This window comes from Hippoglossus stenolepis, chromosome 19 (assembly GCF_022539355.2).
Source record: "Hippoglossus stenolepis isolate QCI-W04-F060 chromosome 19, HSTE1.2, whole genome shotgun sequence".
In the NCBI taxonomy this organism is placed as follows: domain Eukaryota; kingdom Metazoa; phylum Chordata; class Actinopteri; order Pleuronectiformes; family Pleuronectidae; genus Hippoglossus; species Hippoglossus stenolepis.
Genome location: NC_061501.1, coordinates 10614679 through 10629270, shown reverse-complemented (window position 1 = coordinate 10629270; position 14592 = coordinate 10614679). Strand labels below are relative to the sequence as shown.

Below are 14592 nucleotides of genomic sequence, written 5' to 3'. Positions count from 1 at the left end.
GTATCTATCTGATCCATTGCCGTCACGTGGGCTTTGAGATGCCATCTGCACTCTGATTTTTCTTCATCGCTGGTCAGTTAGAGGACTTCATCAATGGAAGCTGTAAAAAAAAAAAAAAAAGCCTCAAAAGCTTTTATATCTGTTGCTCTTACTCACGGGCAGTTACAAAGCTTTCTTTAACACCTACCCAGTCACGTGTTTGAGGTATTGCTTTAGTGAATCGAAGAGATATCACAGGGATGAAAAATTGTGGTTATTAATAGGGATGTGATTTTAAAGCATAAAAAGGTGCGTGTAGGTGGCAACATGATGGAAAGGCTTTTTTCTTTTATCAGTGTTACTCTGCTGAAGTAGCGATAATTGAAAATGCTCCTTTTACTTTGTTCTATAGCCTGCAACTATTAGCACTCCACTTCCTCTCACTATCCAGAAATGAAGATGAATTATCTGGGATACGAGCACTGCCATCTTGAGTGTTTGTTACCAGAGTAGTGATCGTTAGACGGAGTATCGAGGTCCAAATACCTAATTAAATCCAAACTTAAAGAAACACTTTAACAAACATCAACGTAACAACAACTCCCGTTCAAATGACAGAAACAATCTGTGAGAAAAAAATCATCTAACGTGTACTTGAACTTTTTACTTTGGCCCATGCCCTATTCATAACATGGAGGAGGCTGGGTTTATGAGCTATACTGCAGCCAGCCACCAGGGGATAATTGAGACGATTGGCTTCACTTCTGGGGAGCAGAATTTAATGTTGACCTGATAATTAGTAAAGGGATCAGCTATTTCATAATTGTCATAATTATACCATGAATGCACAAAAATCAGTTTTGACCTGATGTAGGCACGAGATTAAAAAAACTAAATGTCAGTTCGATTCATACTCAGAGGACCATGAATGTCTGTACCCCTCCCACTTCATGACTCCTGCTGCATTCAGTTATGATGGTCATGATGGGGGATTGTGCGCAGTAATGAAGGTAATTTCATTACTTTTATCAGCCATTAGCACCGAATGAAGTCTATTAAAAACGAAGTGTTTTATCAACAATGTTTTTCTATTTGTAATTAGTCTCCCTTGATTGAATTCCCTTTTATTGGTTACAGACTACTGCATTTAATGCACTCTTGGTACAAAACTCCATGTCTAATTTGGCTTCAATGGAATGACGGGGCCAAGTGTCCTAATTAACATAATCATTGGTACTTTTTCCAATTATTTGCTTCTTGAACTTTAACACAAATGGAGGCAATTTTGGTGGAGAGCACCTAACCACAACCTTAACCTTGATTTATGACCTTAATAATTTCACATTAACTTCTTTGGTCATGTGCCATCTTCAAACAGCATTCGCCCACAGCAGCTACTTTTCCCTAAATCCTAAAACACGACAAAGCATGGAAAAGATGTTTGAAACGTGAGTAAACCGAGTGAGGCAACACATCCATCTCGGCAAAGCATCTCGCCAGCATATATTCTGACCTTTAAAAGAATCCAAAGAGAGACAGGTTAACGATTATGTTAAATAACATGTTCAGACTATCTTGACCATAACTGACAAGCTGTAACATTCACATCTATACAGATCAATAACTCTACTCGTGAATGATCAAATTAAACTCAATCATTACTGTTAATGACAATCATGGCATCAACAGCTTTGTCAATAATTCTTTCTGTTATTTTAATTCTTTCTATTGCTATGAAATATGAACAGATTTAATATCTCAGCCATTGAGGTGTAATAAGTTTTCTTCAACACTATTTAATTTCTCGTAGCAAAAATAAAGAATCAAAACATTTAATAACATTATGACCTCGATCCATTTATTTCCAATTTCAAATGTGGTAAATGTTCTATTTCCTTGTAAAAAAAACTGCACAAATACATGTATGAAAAAAAAATGTAAAAAAGAAAACAAGTTTTGTTGAGCATTAGAATAATAAACAACATCAACTGTAAATTGGGCACTTCATGAAGCTTAAACCCAGGATTATTAACCTGCTCACTACGGTGGTGCACTGAAGGGGACTCTCAAATTATTCAATGCACATCCTTGGTCTGCACACTAGTATCTGTAACAAATTAAATACACTCTGTAAAAAGCAGTTTAGATTCTACCTGGTGCGTATTATTCAATTTCTTTTTTCTGATGTTTTAGCGATATTTAGTCAGGGATCATATCTAAGTCATAATTTTGCTATTGTGACAACTCCACTTTACTCTCAAAACACTGATCTAATCTCTGCTTCTTTGACTTAATCCACTTTACTAAGAAAAATGATTTTGGACACTTAAGTATGCACCACCTCAAGCTCTCCATCACATTTAAAGGCGCAGTACTGGAAACCCAAGCACTCCCCAGTGACATGTGCTAAAAAATGTCCTCTGAGCCTCTTCAATCTTCTTGCCCTCCCTGCAGGGATTAGGACAGTGATATCCATACAAGCCCATGAATTCTGGGGCAAAAATTAAGATTAAAAAAGGCAGATTTTCCCTGTGAACATTTTATACACGTGCGCATCCATCTTTGCAATGACACTGAACAGTATTTCAATCCACTATCACAGCGAGACAAAACAAAATGCCCCGTTTCCTGTGACAGAGCTAATTTAGCCGCCATAGTGGCAGAATAAGACAGCTTTTTTAATTAGATGGAATAGTATTGACACCAGTAGGAGACCTCGGCGGAATTGGCGAGGTTGTTTTTTTCGCCCTTCGATCCATTTCGCCCGTCATTGTGGAGTCGACGTTGCGCGGTCCATTATCGTGCTCCATCTGTAGGCTCTTGTCTTTGGGCATTTAAAGCGCCACATTTCCCAGTCACACTTCGGGAGTGGTCCGCTCATTAACCGTAATGATGGTGAGTGCTGTGTGCAGCCGACCAGAACCGTTGCTGGGATTGGGTGATCTCAGCCTGATGAATGAGTGACAAGCAAGGATGCCGAGGCAACTGGGACATTGAGGGTCAAAGTGAATGGCAAGGGGGCTGTTTGGGTCCGTGGACACTTTCTCCCCCGAATATCCAAAGCATGTGGTAAAAATGTCCCACGTCTATGTAAATTTTAACGAGGGTGTAGGTTTTTTGTGTAATGTTTAATCTCAACAAATATGGATAATGAGTTCAAAGCTAATAGACTCTGTCTGTCTACGAGTTCTCATTTGATATGCGAATGTAATGACTTTGTACAGGCTGCAGTCTGTCAGTCTTATTTCATTAAAGAGCTGCTATATCAGGCACTGGGATAATGAGTGAGATGCACAGGCCATAATAGGAAGGAGCTGAAATCCCTCTCTTCTTCTCTCTCTTTCGTTTTTGTTCATGTCTTTCCACTGTGTTGTCACGTCCTTTTATTTCCCCCTCAATTAATCTCTTCTTCTCCTCTTTGTGTTTCCTCTCCTCTCCGCCTCCTGGACAGATCTACCTGCGTTTCCTCGACTATGAGATGGCCAATTCCAACGAGTGCAAGCGCAACTTTGTGGCAGTGTACGATGGCGGCAGGTGGGACTTTCTGACATTTCAATGAATCATACAGAGACTCAATTTCTCCACGTCTTTGGCCCCTTATCTCATAATCATGATTAAATCGTCTCTTTTACCCTGAGATAACAATTTGAACTTTGTGCTTTTCCTGTGAACAGAAGGTTAAGACAGTATTTTAGTCCTTTGTCGATCAGTACCATCCAATGATACATGATGGAATCAACTTTTCAATACACATATTTAACTAATCATTTATTTTTTTATGTAGATTATCAGGCAATGCTTTATTCAGTGGCCAGATTCTTTCCAGACACAAACGTTAAAAACAGCAACCTATTCATTGGACGATTCAGTTATGGACGTCATGTGTGACTGACATGGAGGGACAATTAGCATTCCAATCACGGTCTGTTTTTTCCGGAGGATGTAGCTCACATAGTTTATTTTAATTTTTCTCCCCATGTGTCAGGGGCCCGTATCATTCCAGTAAGCCATGTGTATTGAAACAGCAGTGGTGATTATCATGCTGTGTCCAATGTGTCAACTGGTCGGAAAAAATCCATTCCCTTTTGATAAAGCTGCTAGCGGTTCCCAGTCTTTGTTATGCTAAGCTAACCAGCTACTACTGCATCAACAGCTCAGTAAGAAAGCAAATAAGCATATTCCCCAAAACATTGAACTGCTGTATTTCTTTATTAAAATAGTAAGAATACAATTTTACAGGCAACTTCATGAGACTCATATCTCGAAATCATGATCATTGATAAAATATTTGGTGTGTTGAGATAAGGATATAATGAAGTAGTGAACTGCAGTGTCCTTAAAACAAAATATGAGCTCCTCAACAATCTGATAACGACAACATTCACTTGCGATCACCGGATAACGGGACTTAAATATGTATAACGACCACGGCTGCTTTGACTTCCTGTTAATTGATGTGAATTATTGAAAAGCACAGCACGCGTGGGCGTTATTTGATAATAAACCAATACGTTTCTTTCCCGTCCCGTCTCGCCTCAGCTCGGTGGAAGACCTCAAGAGCAAGTACTGCTCCACAGTGGCCAACGACATCATGCTGGTTTCCACGCTGGGCGTCATCCGCATGTGGGCGGACGAGAACAGCCGCAAGAGCCGCTTCCGCATCCTTTTCACAACCTACCAAGAACGTAAGGCAACACTCGCAAAGCAAACACCCCGCACGTGTACATGTACTCGTTATTATAAAGACGCTTACAGCAACCTAATGAGATAATCGGATTAGCTTTACTAATCACTTCACGACACCATGACAGGGACGTTGATGCCAAAAGAAAAGAGGGCCGGTCTTGATGGAGGCCCAGCGACCACATTATGTTGAGTTATATCAGATGTCGTTCATTGAAACTGTGCTGTCAGAGGGTTCCACTCAGTTTTATGACCATTTAAACAGCACCAAGCAGGAAAGCAAGGGACATGATTTCCACTTTAATGAATATCGCCTCTGGGTTGATCGTGAACCTGACATTATCGTTGGATTGGAGCTGAACTGCGGAAGAGCCACAGGTGTGCTGTTTATTCCCTTATTTTCAAAAAAGGTAAAGAGATCGGGATCAAGAGAGAGAAACAGAGACTGAGACAAAGGAATATTAGGATGAGCTACAATATGTTCACATCTACCTCTTTGAGCCAAACACCTGGGAGAGATTAAAATACACACACACACACAGACACACACACACACACACACACACACACACACACACACACACACACACACACACACACACACACACAGTTATCCTCTCATTCACAGGCTCCTCAGTGATAGAGCGTGTAGTTTTGACAGGGGTTGCAGAGGGCATTCTTTGTACTAGTGAGGTGAATGCCAATGGTCTGAGGCTTATGAGTATGGCCTGTACATCATGTCAGCGTCACTCAGGGTCTTTGAATGCCCCAGATACAAAAACCATAGTAAACACACAACCCCAACACACCCGCAAACACACACACTGCACTACTGAACATTGCATCTGCACTTTTGGAGCTTGAAAAGAAAGAGGAAAAGTGTTTTTTGTTTTTAATTGCTACTGGAACATTGTAATTTCCCTTCTGGGATGAATAAAATATCTATCTATCCATCTGTCCATCTAACCATCTGTCCATCTATCTATCTATCTATCTATCTATCTATCTATCTATCTATCTATCTAAGCAAACAGGGTTAGATTTAAAATAAAGGTCAACAGGCTACTAAAAAATCTTATTAACTTATTTAAATATAAGAATTGCATTGACTTTATTCAAAGATGTGATTCGGTCTTTTTACTGTGGTGAAACCAAACCCAATGCCAGATGCTTCCTCTCAGAAGGCTCTATTTATTCCACAGCGCGTCACATTGGGATTATGGTTGTGGAGTAGCAGAAATAATGCATCTTAGATAAAGTCAAAGTGAGTTCAGTTTGTTTTTCCTTCATAAGGACACAGCTGATTGGATTTATTGAACGCCACAAAGTGCAGCCACACCAATAAGAAATCATGAAACCCTGAAGGACGATCGGCTGATGCTCCTCACACATCAGCCATATATATCAACAACATGTCTGTGGGTTAAGATATGATGGTTGTGGGACTATCTATGGAACGGGTGACAGCAGCAGCTGAGTGGTTTGGGTTTGCGGAGTCAGTGTCCCCTTTGAAAGGCCTTTTTTTTTTTTTCGCCAAGCGGAGCCAGGATGTGTTGTTGCCGGGGCAACGCCTCTGCCTAAGTCACTCAGGCGATCCCCCAGCCAGACCTCAGCCTTTAGAGCAACATCCACCACAGCTCAGCAGCACTGCACCAAACCTGTCAAAGCTGTCAATGGAGCAGGTGTGTGAGAGCTCCGGAAAGCACACACCGTAACACAAGTAGCTCCGTCTAGTGTGCGCTCTTACCTCGTTGTCATGGCAGATTGTTTTTTGGGGGGGTTTTGTGTTTTTTTTCAAGAATCCTGCAAAAGTAGAACACAGTACTGTGCATTGGTACATGTGGAGCGATGCAGCTTATGGGAGTATGCAGAGGGATTAGTTTGGAGAAAATCCCAGTGAAACTAAATATACATGTGTGTACTACGTGCGATTACATTTCGTGTTTTTTTAGGTATTTTAAGAGCCAAAGCTATATTAAAGGACTTGTGTACAAGATGTGATTACATATGCACCGATCAGCCACAGCATTAAAACAAGTTACCTGAAAAACAAAAAACCTGTATGTTGTGGCTGATCCTTTTAAATATTATGTACATCTTCATATAGATGTATGTATGTACACCTATACATGTTTATGAATGATTTTACAGATTTTTTTCCTCATCTGCTCGGGGATAAGTTTCGGGCTTTGAAACCGAGAGCATGACCCGGGGAAGGGAATTTGATTTTGGTGCAGATCTGGATCAGGGGGGCGGATCCAGGAATTTTCTTTAACATTGTTAGACGGGGCTTTTTTCAACAGTTTGCTTGATTCCTCAGAGAAAGATTCATGGATCTTGATGAGAAACATCTGGCATGATTAGAGGACTGATATTTACGAGTGTGTGAAACAGTATTAGGAAGATTTAAAGCCACTCATTGCACCAAAGCCTTTTGCCATTCAAAAAATACTCTTTTGAAATTAATTTGGGAGAAAGCTCTCTATGACAATTTTATCAGCAGATATTCACTCAGAAAACTACAGTCATCATTATAGTGTGTTTGAATAGTGGGCGTTCCAGAGACGTTGTTGAAAGCTGTTGAAGAAGCTCGTAAGAAGACCTTGAGTTACGATTGTCTTATCAATATATATCATGGCATGTGATGCAGATGTGGCCAATACTATGATGTGTACTACAAAAGCAAGTGAAAGGAAATTGTGTTACCACTGCCTGTGTGTGTGTGTGTGTGTGTGTGTGTGTGTGTGTGTGTGTGTGTGTGTTTGTTTTAGCGGTGCACTAACTGGATTTGCAGCTTACAGGGCACTTCTTACAATAAGTGTTCCCCTGCCACAGTAGATCCTGAGCCTTTCTATATTTTTTTTTTCACAGCTGCTGGTTCCCAGTGGGACCAGCAGCTTTTAGAGGACCATTCAAAGCTGCTGACTCCCAGAGAGTCGCTGCGGTGGGAGAGCAACATTCCCAAATGCAAACTTCCACTTTTATCGTTCATGCAGTTCACACCTGCTCCTCTCACTTTAGCTCTGAGCTCACTTTCACAAACACACACAACTACATGTGAGGTAGAAGAAAGCGAAACCTATCTTTACCCGAGAAGCAATTATGTCTCGGGTGATATATTTGCTTGTGCGACGTCTCGGCTGTCAGAATCGTTACGCCTCAGCGACGGATACCTGTCTCCGGAGCTGCAGATGGAAATTTGACTATTTTACTCTTGCTCCGATACACACATCACATCTCGTCTCGTGTAAAGCCTCTTAATTGTATGCATGGAAGCATTGGAGAAAAACATACTGTGCTGATACCTGCTCACGTATGCACCTTTGCTCTTGTCTCAGATCAGATTAAATCATCTCTGCATACTTGTTATCTTGGTTGCGTTGGGATGGAGAAAATACTGTGCACTAGTTATTAGTTAACAGAAGATGTAACACAATTGGGGTGGACCCTTACCCACCCCACCTCTCGGATAAGCGGTAGGCTATAGATAATGGATGGATGGATGGATGGATATATAAGTAAGTCACACTAGCAGACAATCTTAATGATGAATTGCCTTTATGAGGCAGTTGTAAAAAAGGTGGTTAATTTAAAGGTGGAAATAAATGGAACCAGCAAAGGCTCACTCCCCTCTGGGGCGTGTGGATATGGAAGGTCTCCGGAGACTTGAGATATAAGCGGGTGCTGGTCCATGCTGTGCTGTAAAAACCAATAAAATAATCTTTAAATCTATTCTTCTGTACATTTCACTGGTGGCAGATGAAGGGAGATCAGTTCCAGGTAGATAGGGTCGGTCTTTTTAGCACCAATGAGGAGCATTTGCAGGCAAAGTATAGGGAAAACATGGCATTTACTATAAATCCTATTCATTGTTAATTCTTTTAGTCCAAAAAAATATCATGTTGATGAAATGAGAGATTACAGTGCTGGCAGAAATATATTGGAGTAGAAATAGTCTAACTGCACTACTACAAAACAAAAACACACAAAACAAATCTATAGTGATTATTTGGGTTGAAAAATTCATTACACCCATGTGAAGCTTCCAGCGCTTCACTGCTGAAGCCCCCCCTCCTCCCCTCCCCTCTGCAGAGACACTCAGACTATTTTCATCAGCCACTCATTAAGGAGTTAATTTATGCTGCCAGTAGTGACTGTGACTGTTTCTGTGCGGGCAAAAGGGCACTTTTATTACAAAGTCTTCAAATTAATTTTGCAGGAGATTAGTGTGGATCGCGCTCTTTGTAACGTCGGGTCTCACCCTGTGGTGTTCGGAAGGAGAGAGGGGGGGGATGTATAGCTGCAGAATGAGAAGGAGTGAGCTCCCTCTGGTGGTTGTGAGCAAACAAATGTTGCAGTTTTTGGCATATCCTGTAACAAAAACAGAGGATGAAAAGAAGAAAAACTGAGATAGTGGGGAGAAAATGAGAAGAGGAGTATCAGAACGCACGGCGAGAGCCAATATGGCCCAAGAAATTCTGGCAGAGTCCCAGGATGGGACACAGAGGGAGATAGAGATAAGTCACTCTAATTTGGTGTGTTATTATTCACTTGGGATGAGTGCTGGGCTGAAAACAGCCATACATCACGGTGGTAACACTGTCAGATAGTCCCCAGCTCTGCCATACCACTGGCAAGCTGCTTTAGTGCACAGTGCCAGTGCTGTGCAGGAGAGAGGGGAGAGCGGGAGATAAAGAGAGAGAGAGAGAACAAGAGAAAGAGTGAGAGGGGAGAGGACGTCTCCTCCAATATCAAACAACTATCAACAGGATAGAGTTATCCATTACATTCATGTCAGTGGCAAAAATGGTAACTCTTGGCACATGTGCAAATTGGAGGTGGTTTCATAAGTACTTCTACAAGTACTTTTCCCTGGGCCAATGGTGCATGGTTTATTCTTTACATCTGCAGTGGTGGAACCTGGCTAAGTACATTTACTTAAATACAGCACTAAACACAATTTCTATTTTATGCTACTGTTCCTAAACAAATTTAAATGACCTCCTCCACCTCAATCAGCTATCACATTAAAAATGTTGCTTACACTTTCATTATTACTGTTATTACTTTAACTAATATAGAAGGAAGGAAGGAAGGAAGGAAAAGAAAAGGTTTGCCTGAAATTCAATTTCATAACTTTAAAGATTAATATAACCAGAACAAAAAATTCTGTTTCTGCAAATATATGAATCCAAGACTGTCATGTTGTCACTACTGCAGTAGAAGTAATTCCAGCTTTATAAATCCTGTTATTAGAAAGGCCCAACAGTCCCCTCATGAATCCACATTTATATTTTTATTTGCTGTAGAGTCAATGGGATAAGCTATTTTAGCCTATGGTTCACTCACAAGGCTCTATTGAGATTAACAGGGTGAAGCTACTCTATGTATTGACCAATCAGGTGGTTTATGCATTTATCTGATTGGTTGCTGAGAGAAAAGGGCACCTTGGGTTTAAATGATTATGTTGCCATATGATGATGGAGCCTGAAACATTATCACTCCGGTTTTTACGACCATGTTCTGCTGATGTGTGACTCACGGAGGCGGAGACAATGGCAGCTTTATGTCTCCAACAGGCCTCATGGCAAGGGCAGGTGTCATGATGGATGGTGTGTTTGAGGACATGCTCGTGTTTATTACCCGGTTACGTGCCGACAAGGGCTGCGCACCGAGGACAAATAAACATCATCTCGCATAAATAGGAAGGATCTGTTGTGGGTTTGTTATTTGTGCGGATGATTCCGAAATGTCATGGCAATCTCTGCAAACGCCACAAACACACACACACACACATTTTCCAAGGAATTCAGTCACATCATCGAGTTGCCTCTGCAAATGTTTGAAGAGGTGCTTGAGGATGAAAATTCATGAAGAACAGATGGGTTCATGGGGAACAGGTCTGATTTGAGTAATTCCCATTCAAATTTATTTCGTCTAAATCTGGCACACTCGAACTTCTTTACAGCTGTACTTCAAATTCAGCTAGTGCTCCTCTCATTTATGGTTTTTAATAAAGAGATATTGAATAAAAGTAGTTAAACTTTTTACCAAACTGTTTTTATATCTTCTGATTATGAACACGTGAAGGTTGACCTGATAATCATTAAGCTCTCAGGAATATCGTGTTGATTTGCTTTCTTCTTTTCCAGCTCCTTGTGATGCAGATGCCTTCTTCTGTCACAGCAACATGTGCATAAACAACACACTGGTGTGTAACGGCATGCAGAACTGTGTCTACCCCTGGGACGAGAACCAGTGTAAAGGTGAGATGTTACATTTCAGCTCCCTTGACCCTTTTGTCCCACCTGAACCAATGGTTTTAATGGTTTGAGATAAAGTTGCAGCACCCTGGGAAGAGACTTCTGCTGTGTCTCAATCATCCCATTCTCACACTTGCTATCTCGAGTGCATAAAAGTGTGCACACTTATAACAATATGCAGAGCATTATCACTGCCCAGATGGTGCACTCATAATAGTCAAGTTTGAAATGCTACTCATGACACTTATCACCCTCAACAGTTGCCAACCAGGCTATGCAGCAAGGGCCGCTAACATTTTTTTTTATTCTTTTGAAAATGTGGCTGAGAAAGGAGGACACATAAGATATTTAAATTGTGAGCAAAGCCGCCTGTAGATATTGTCTGGTTGAAATTCACAAACTATGCCTGAGAATATACGTGTTCATAGTGTACTACTTGTAAGAGTACAGATGGAAGTATCAGAGTTGAGACATCCAGTAGTTTTGAATGTTTCAGCACCATGGACAGTGGCAGAGCGTTAGAGCTTGAACCACAGGCTGCATTTAAAGATGGCCGACACGACTCTGCTCCCCAGTACTGAAGCCAAAGCCTCTCGATCGCCATATGTGGCTGGCTGCAGTAGAGGCCATGAACCCCACCTCCTCCACGTTAGTAGAGGGAACATGGACCGCTCTAAAAAATCAGAGTACACGTCTGGTAGTTGTTATCTGTTTGTTCAAGTGATCATTTTTGTGGTCGTATTCCCCGATCACTACTGAGCAGACTCTGGCTGTACATGCAAAAGATGGCAGCTTTCGTGTTTGAGATATTTAGGCTTGATATCTGAATATATAATATATCATCTCTTTGTTTATAGTCTGTGGTTTAACCTGGGTGTACTTTAGAAAAACTGTAGTCACTCCTGTGTGAATGAGACCCTATTTCCTACAACTTTACTTGATGGCAGAACCAAACAAACTACAGAGCAGTAATTCTAGTTTATATATTAATATGATGTACAAGTTATAAAACTCAAACTGGCTTTATGAGGTTCATCACAAACTCAATTCATCTGGGTCCAGGTTGATGTGCAAGAACTGCTCTCATGTCTTTGTTATCGTTCTTTGAAGGTGGCTCAAGCTGAGCGAGGTTCTGTGAACTTCCTTTGTGTGTGATACTATCAAATTCTTCTTCTCCACACAGAATTTTAAAGCCATTGGATCCACACCTTTAGACAGTACTGGCACATTGTGCAATCATCAGCAGTGTGCTCTTGCACTAGCAGAATAAACCGGAACAGAAGGGCTAAAGCCAGGCGAGATTTTCCACTAGTTAATCGATCGTGAATGGCATAATTCTCTTGGTCGGATACAAACATTGCTATAATGACGTTAATGCTACTGGGTCGCACACCCAAATAAAATCTCTGTGTTAGAGAGATAATGCTGGCAGCTCGATAATCTCCACCTCTGGTTTGAGATTTTCCTTTTTGCAGCATCAAAATTTATGATTCTAATCCAATATGTCAAGACTCTGGGGATGAGCTACTTTTTCTCTGCACTACTATATATTTCCAATTAACTAGTTGTCTGGTCCTTGACCTTTACCGACCCATCACCTCGTTCCAATACATATAAGATGAGATCTATACTGCAGCTCCCCTGATCCCTCATGCATCCTAACTCCCACATCAATTAAATAAGTGATGTTGATTATCATTAACGTATTGGTTAAGATGAGTTCTTGTCAAACTCACCAAACACACACTCTGTCTCACCTTGTATAAAGTCTCAATTTACTTTTCTACAGTAAGCTTCAGCCTCGCCGTTCCCCTCATGTCTTTGAATCAAAGACAACAGTTGGACAGAGATGATGTCTGTGTATTCTGTACATACTGTAACTCTCTCTCTTTAAGCCAAACCAATGACAAATCGCATCAATTAAGTAAATCCTGCACAGCCAATTCCTCACAGAGACTAAGATACCTATCTTAAGTTTAAAATTGTGCAGAACTCAGCAAGGAGGCGGCCATGTTTCTCAGCGGTTTACCCTGCTCAAGTAATGCATAGGTCCACCACAGGGCCCACATTTGTCCTCATTAGTGGTAAAATGTCAGGTTTTATTCCTTTCTGCTTTACAGCTCTGAATGTATCCATTTACTGTCGCTGTGCTACAAGTTCCTCCAGTATTAAAATGTCACACATCTCCCCACAGATTAGCCCCACCTGTCCTTCCAAGTCCTTATACTGTCTCTGTTAGTTTGTGCTCTTCTGTGTAGTTTCCTGTGTGATAAAGAGACCACAGCTGTGATTTATAGAACCTTCTTGTTCTGCTTGATACCTGATAAAAGTCACAGCCTTAACCCTGGACATGACAGGTTTCGGGCTGTAAGGAGATATCTTTACATGTGAGCTATGGTTTCTGTTTCTTCCACACAGTTAAGAAATACTACACAGGTAATGTGCTGGTTGTGAACAGGGTTTATTTTTCAACACAATCATAAAAATAATGTACAATGAAATGCCCCCATCCTTGAAGGTTATGCTCTGTTTGTTTACTACTTTATGTATTGGTTTGGCCTAACATGGTACCATCCCTTACATTAGAAGTGATAGATACACAGTTTAATCATCTCATTGAACTCTTGCATTTCTGGTTTTGAGGATGAAAAAAGATCCCATCATCTAAACTCTTTATATACAGAGTGTTTCTCTGACTAGAGCCCCATGCGCACTTCATAAACTTGCAGAAAAATGACAGGCCTACCATGCCTAGTCTTAGTTGGTAACCAATGAAATACTAATCAGTAACTGGGAATACAGTTGGTATTCTGTTAATTACACAGTTTGAAATGTAGTTAGTTTTTTAAGTGATCTTCAAGTTTTTAAGCTATGCTATAGGGCCGTGTAGGTAATATTCTCATGTGTTCTGTCTCCGCCCTGCTCTCTCTCTCGAAAATTGTACAGAGAAAAGAAAAGCCAACATCCTCGACAACCTGAACAACACAAACGGGACCATCATCGGTGTCACCTGTTGCATCGTCCTCATCCTCCTCATCGTCTCCGTCATCGTCCAGATCAAGCAGCCACGTAAGAAGTACATCCTGCGGCGTGAGGACTTTGACCCCACCATGTTCCAGGAGGTGTTTGAGCCGCCTCACTACGAGCTGTGTACATTACGGAGTGCCACCGCAGCCGCAGCGGCATCAGCAGACTTAGTCGACCTGGCGGAAGACTTTGAGAACTACCACGCCCTTCGCCGTGCCTCCTCGCGCTGCATCCACGACCACCACTGTGGGTCCACCTCCAACCCCGGCTCCGCCCACTTATCCCAGCTGTCACTGAGTGGACGAGGAAGCCGCGGGAACTTGAGCGGCCGCGACGGAGCCACCCTGCTCACGGACCTTCCACAGCCGCCCATGGCAGTGCGGCCATTGCTGCCGGCCACGGCAAACCGCAGGAGCATCTTGGTCATGAAGCACAGCTACTCACAGGAGGCGGCGGACAATGGATGTGACCTGGACGACGACCTGGAAGAAGTTCCCACCACCAGCCACCGGCTTTCACGCCATGAAAAGGCAGTACAGCGGTCAGTATCCATAGATTTCTGATGAGGGAAGAACAACAACCGTAGAGTTAACTATGGGGGTGTTTGAAATGAATGTGGGATAAATTACATTTATTTTGT

At 41.6% G+C, this 14592-nt stretch overlaps 1 protein-coding gene across 4 annotated transcripts in view; it reads left to right on the top strand.

Moving 5' to 3' along the window:
• neto1l (neuropilin (NRP) and tolloid (TLL)-like 1, like) overlaps positions 1 to 14592 on the top strand; it is a 67863-nt gene that overhangs the window by 48913 nt on the left and 4358 nt on the right. For all 4 annotated transcript variants that reach the window (XM_047344591.1, XM_035143248.2, XM_035143246.2 and 1 more), the window contains 4 exons: positions 3431 to 3513; positions 4519 to 4664; positions 10815 to 10928; positions 13872 to 14493. In XM_047344591.1, coding sequence (XP_047200547.1) covers positions 3431 to 3513; positions 4519 to 4664; positions 10815 to 10928; positions 13872 to 14493 — 965 coding nt within the window. The remainder of the gene's footprint in view (positions 1 to 3430; positions 3514 to 4518; positions 4665 to 10814; positions 10929 to 13871; positions 14494 to 14592) is intronic.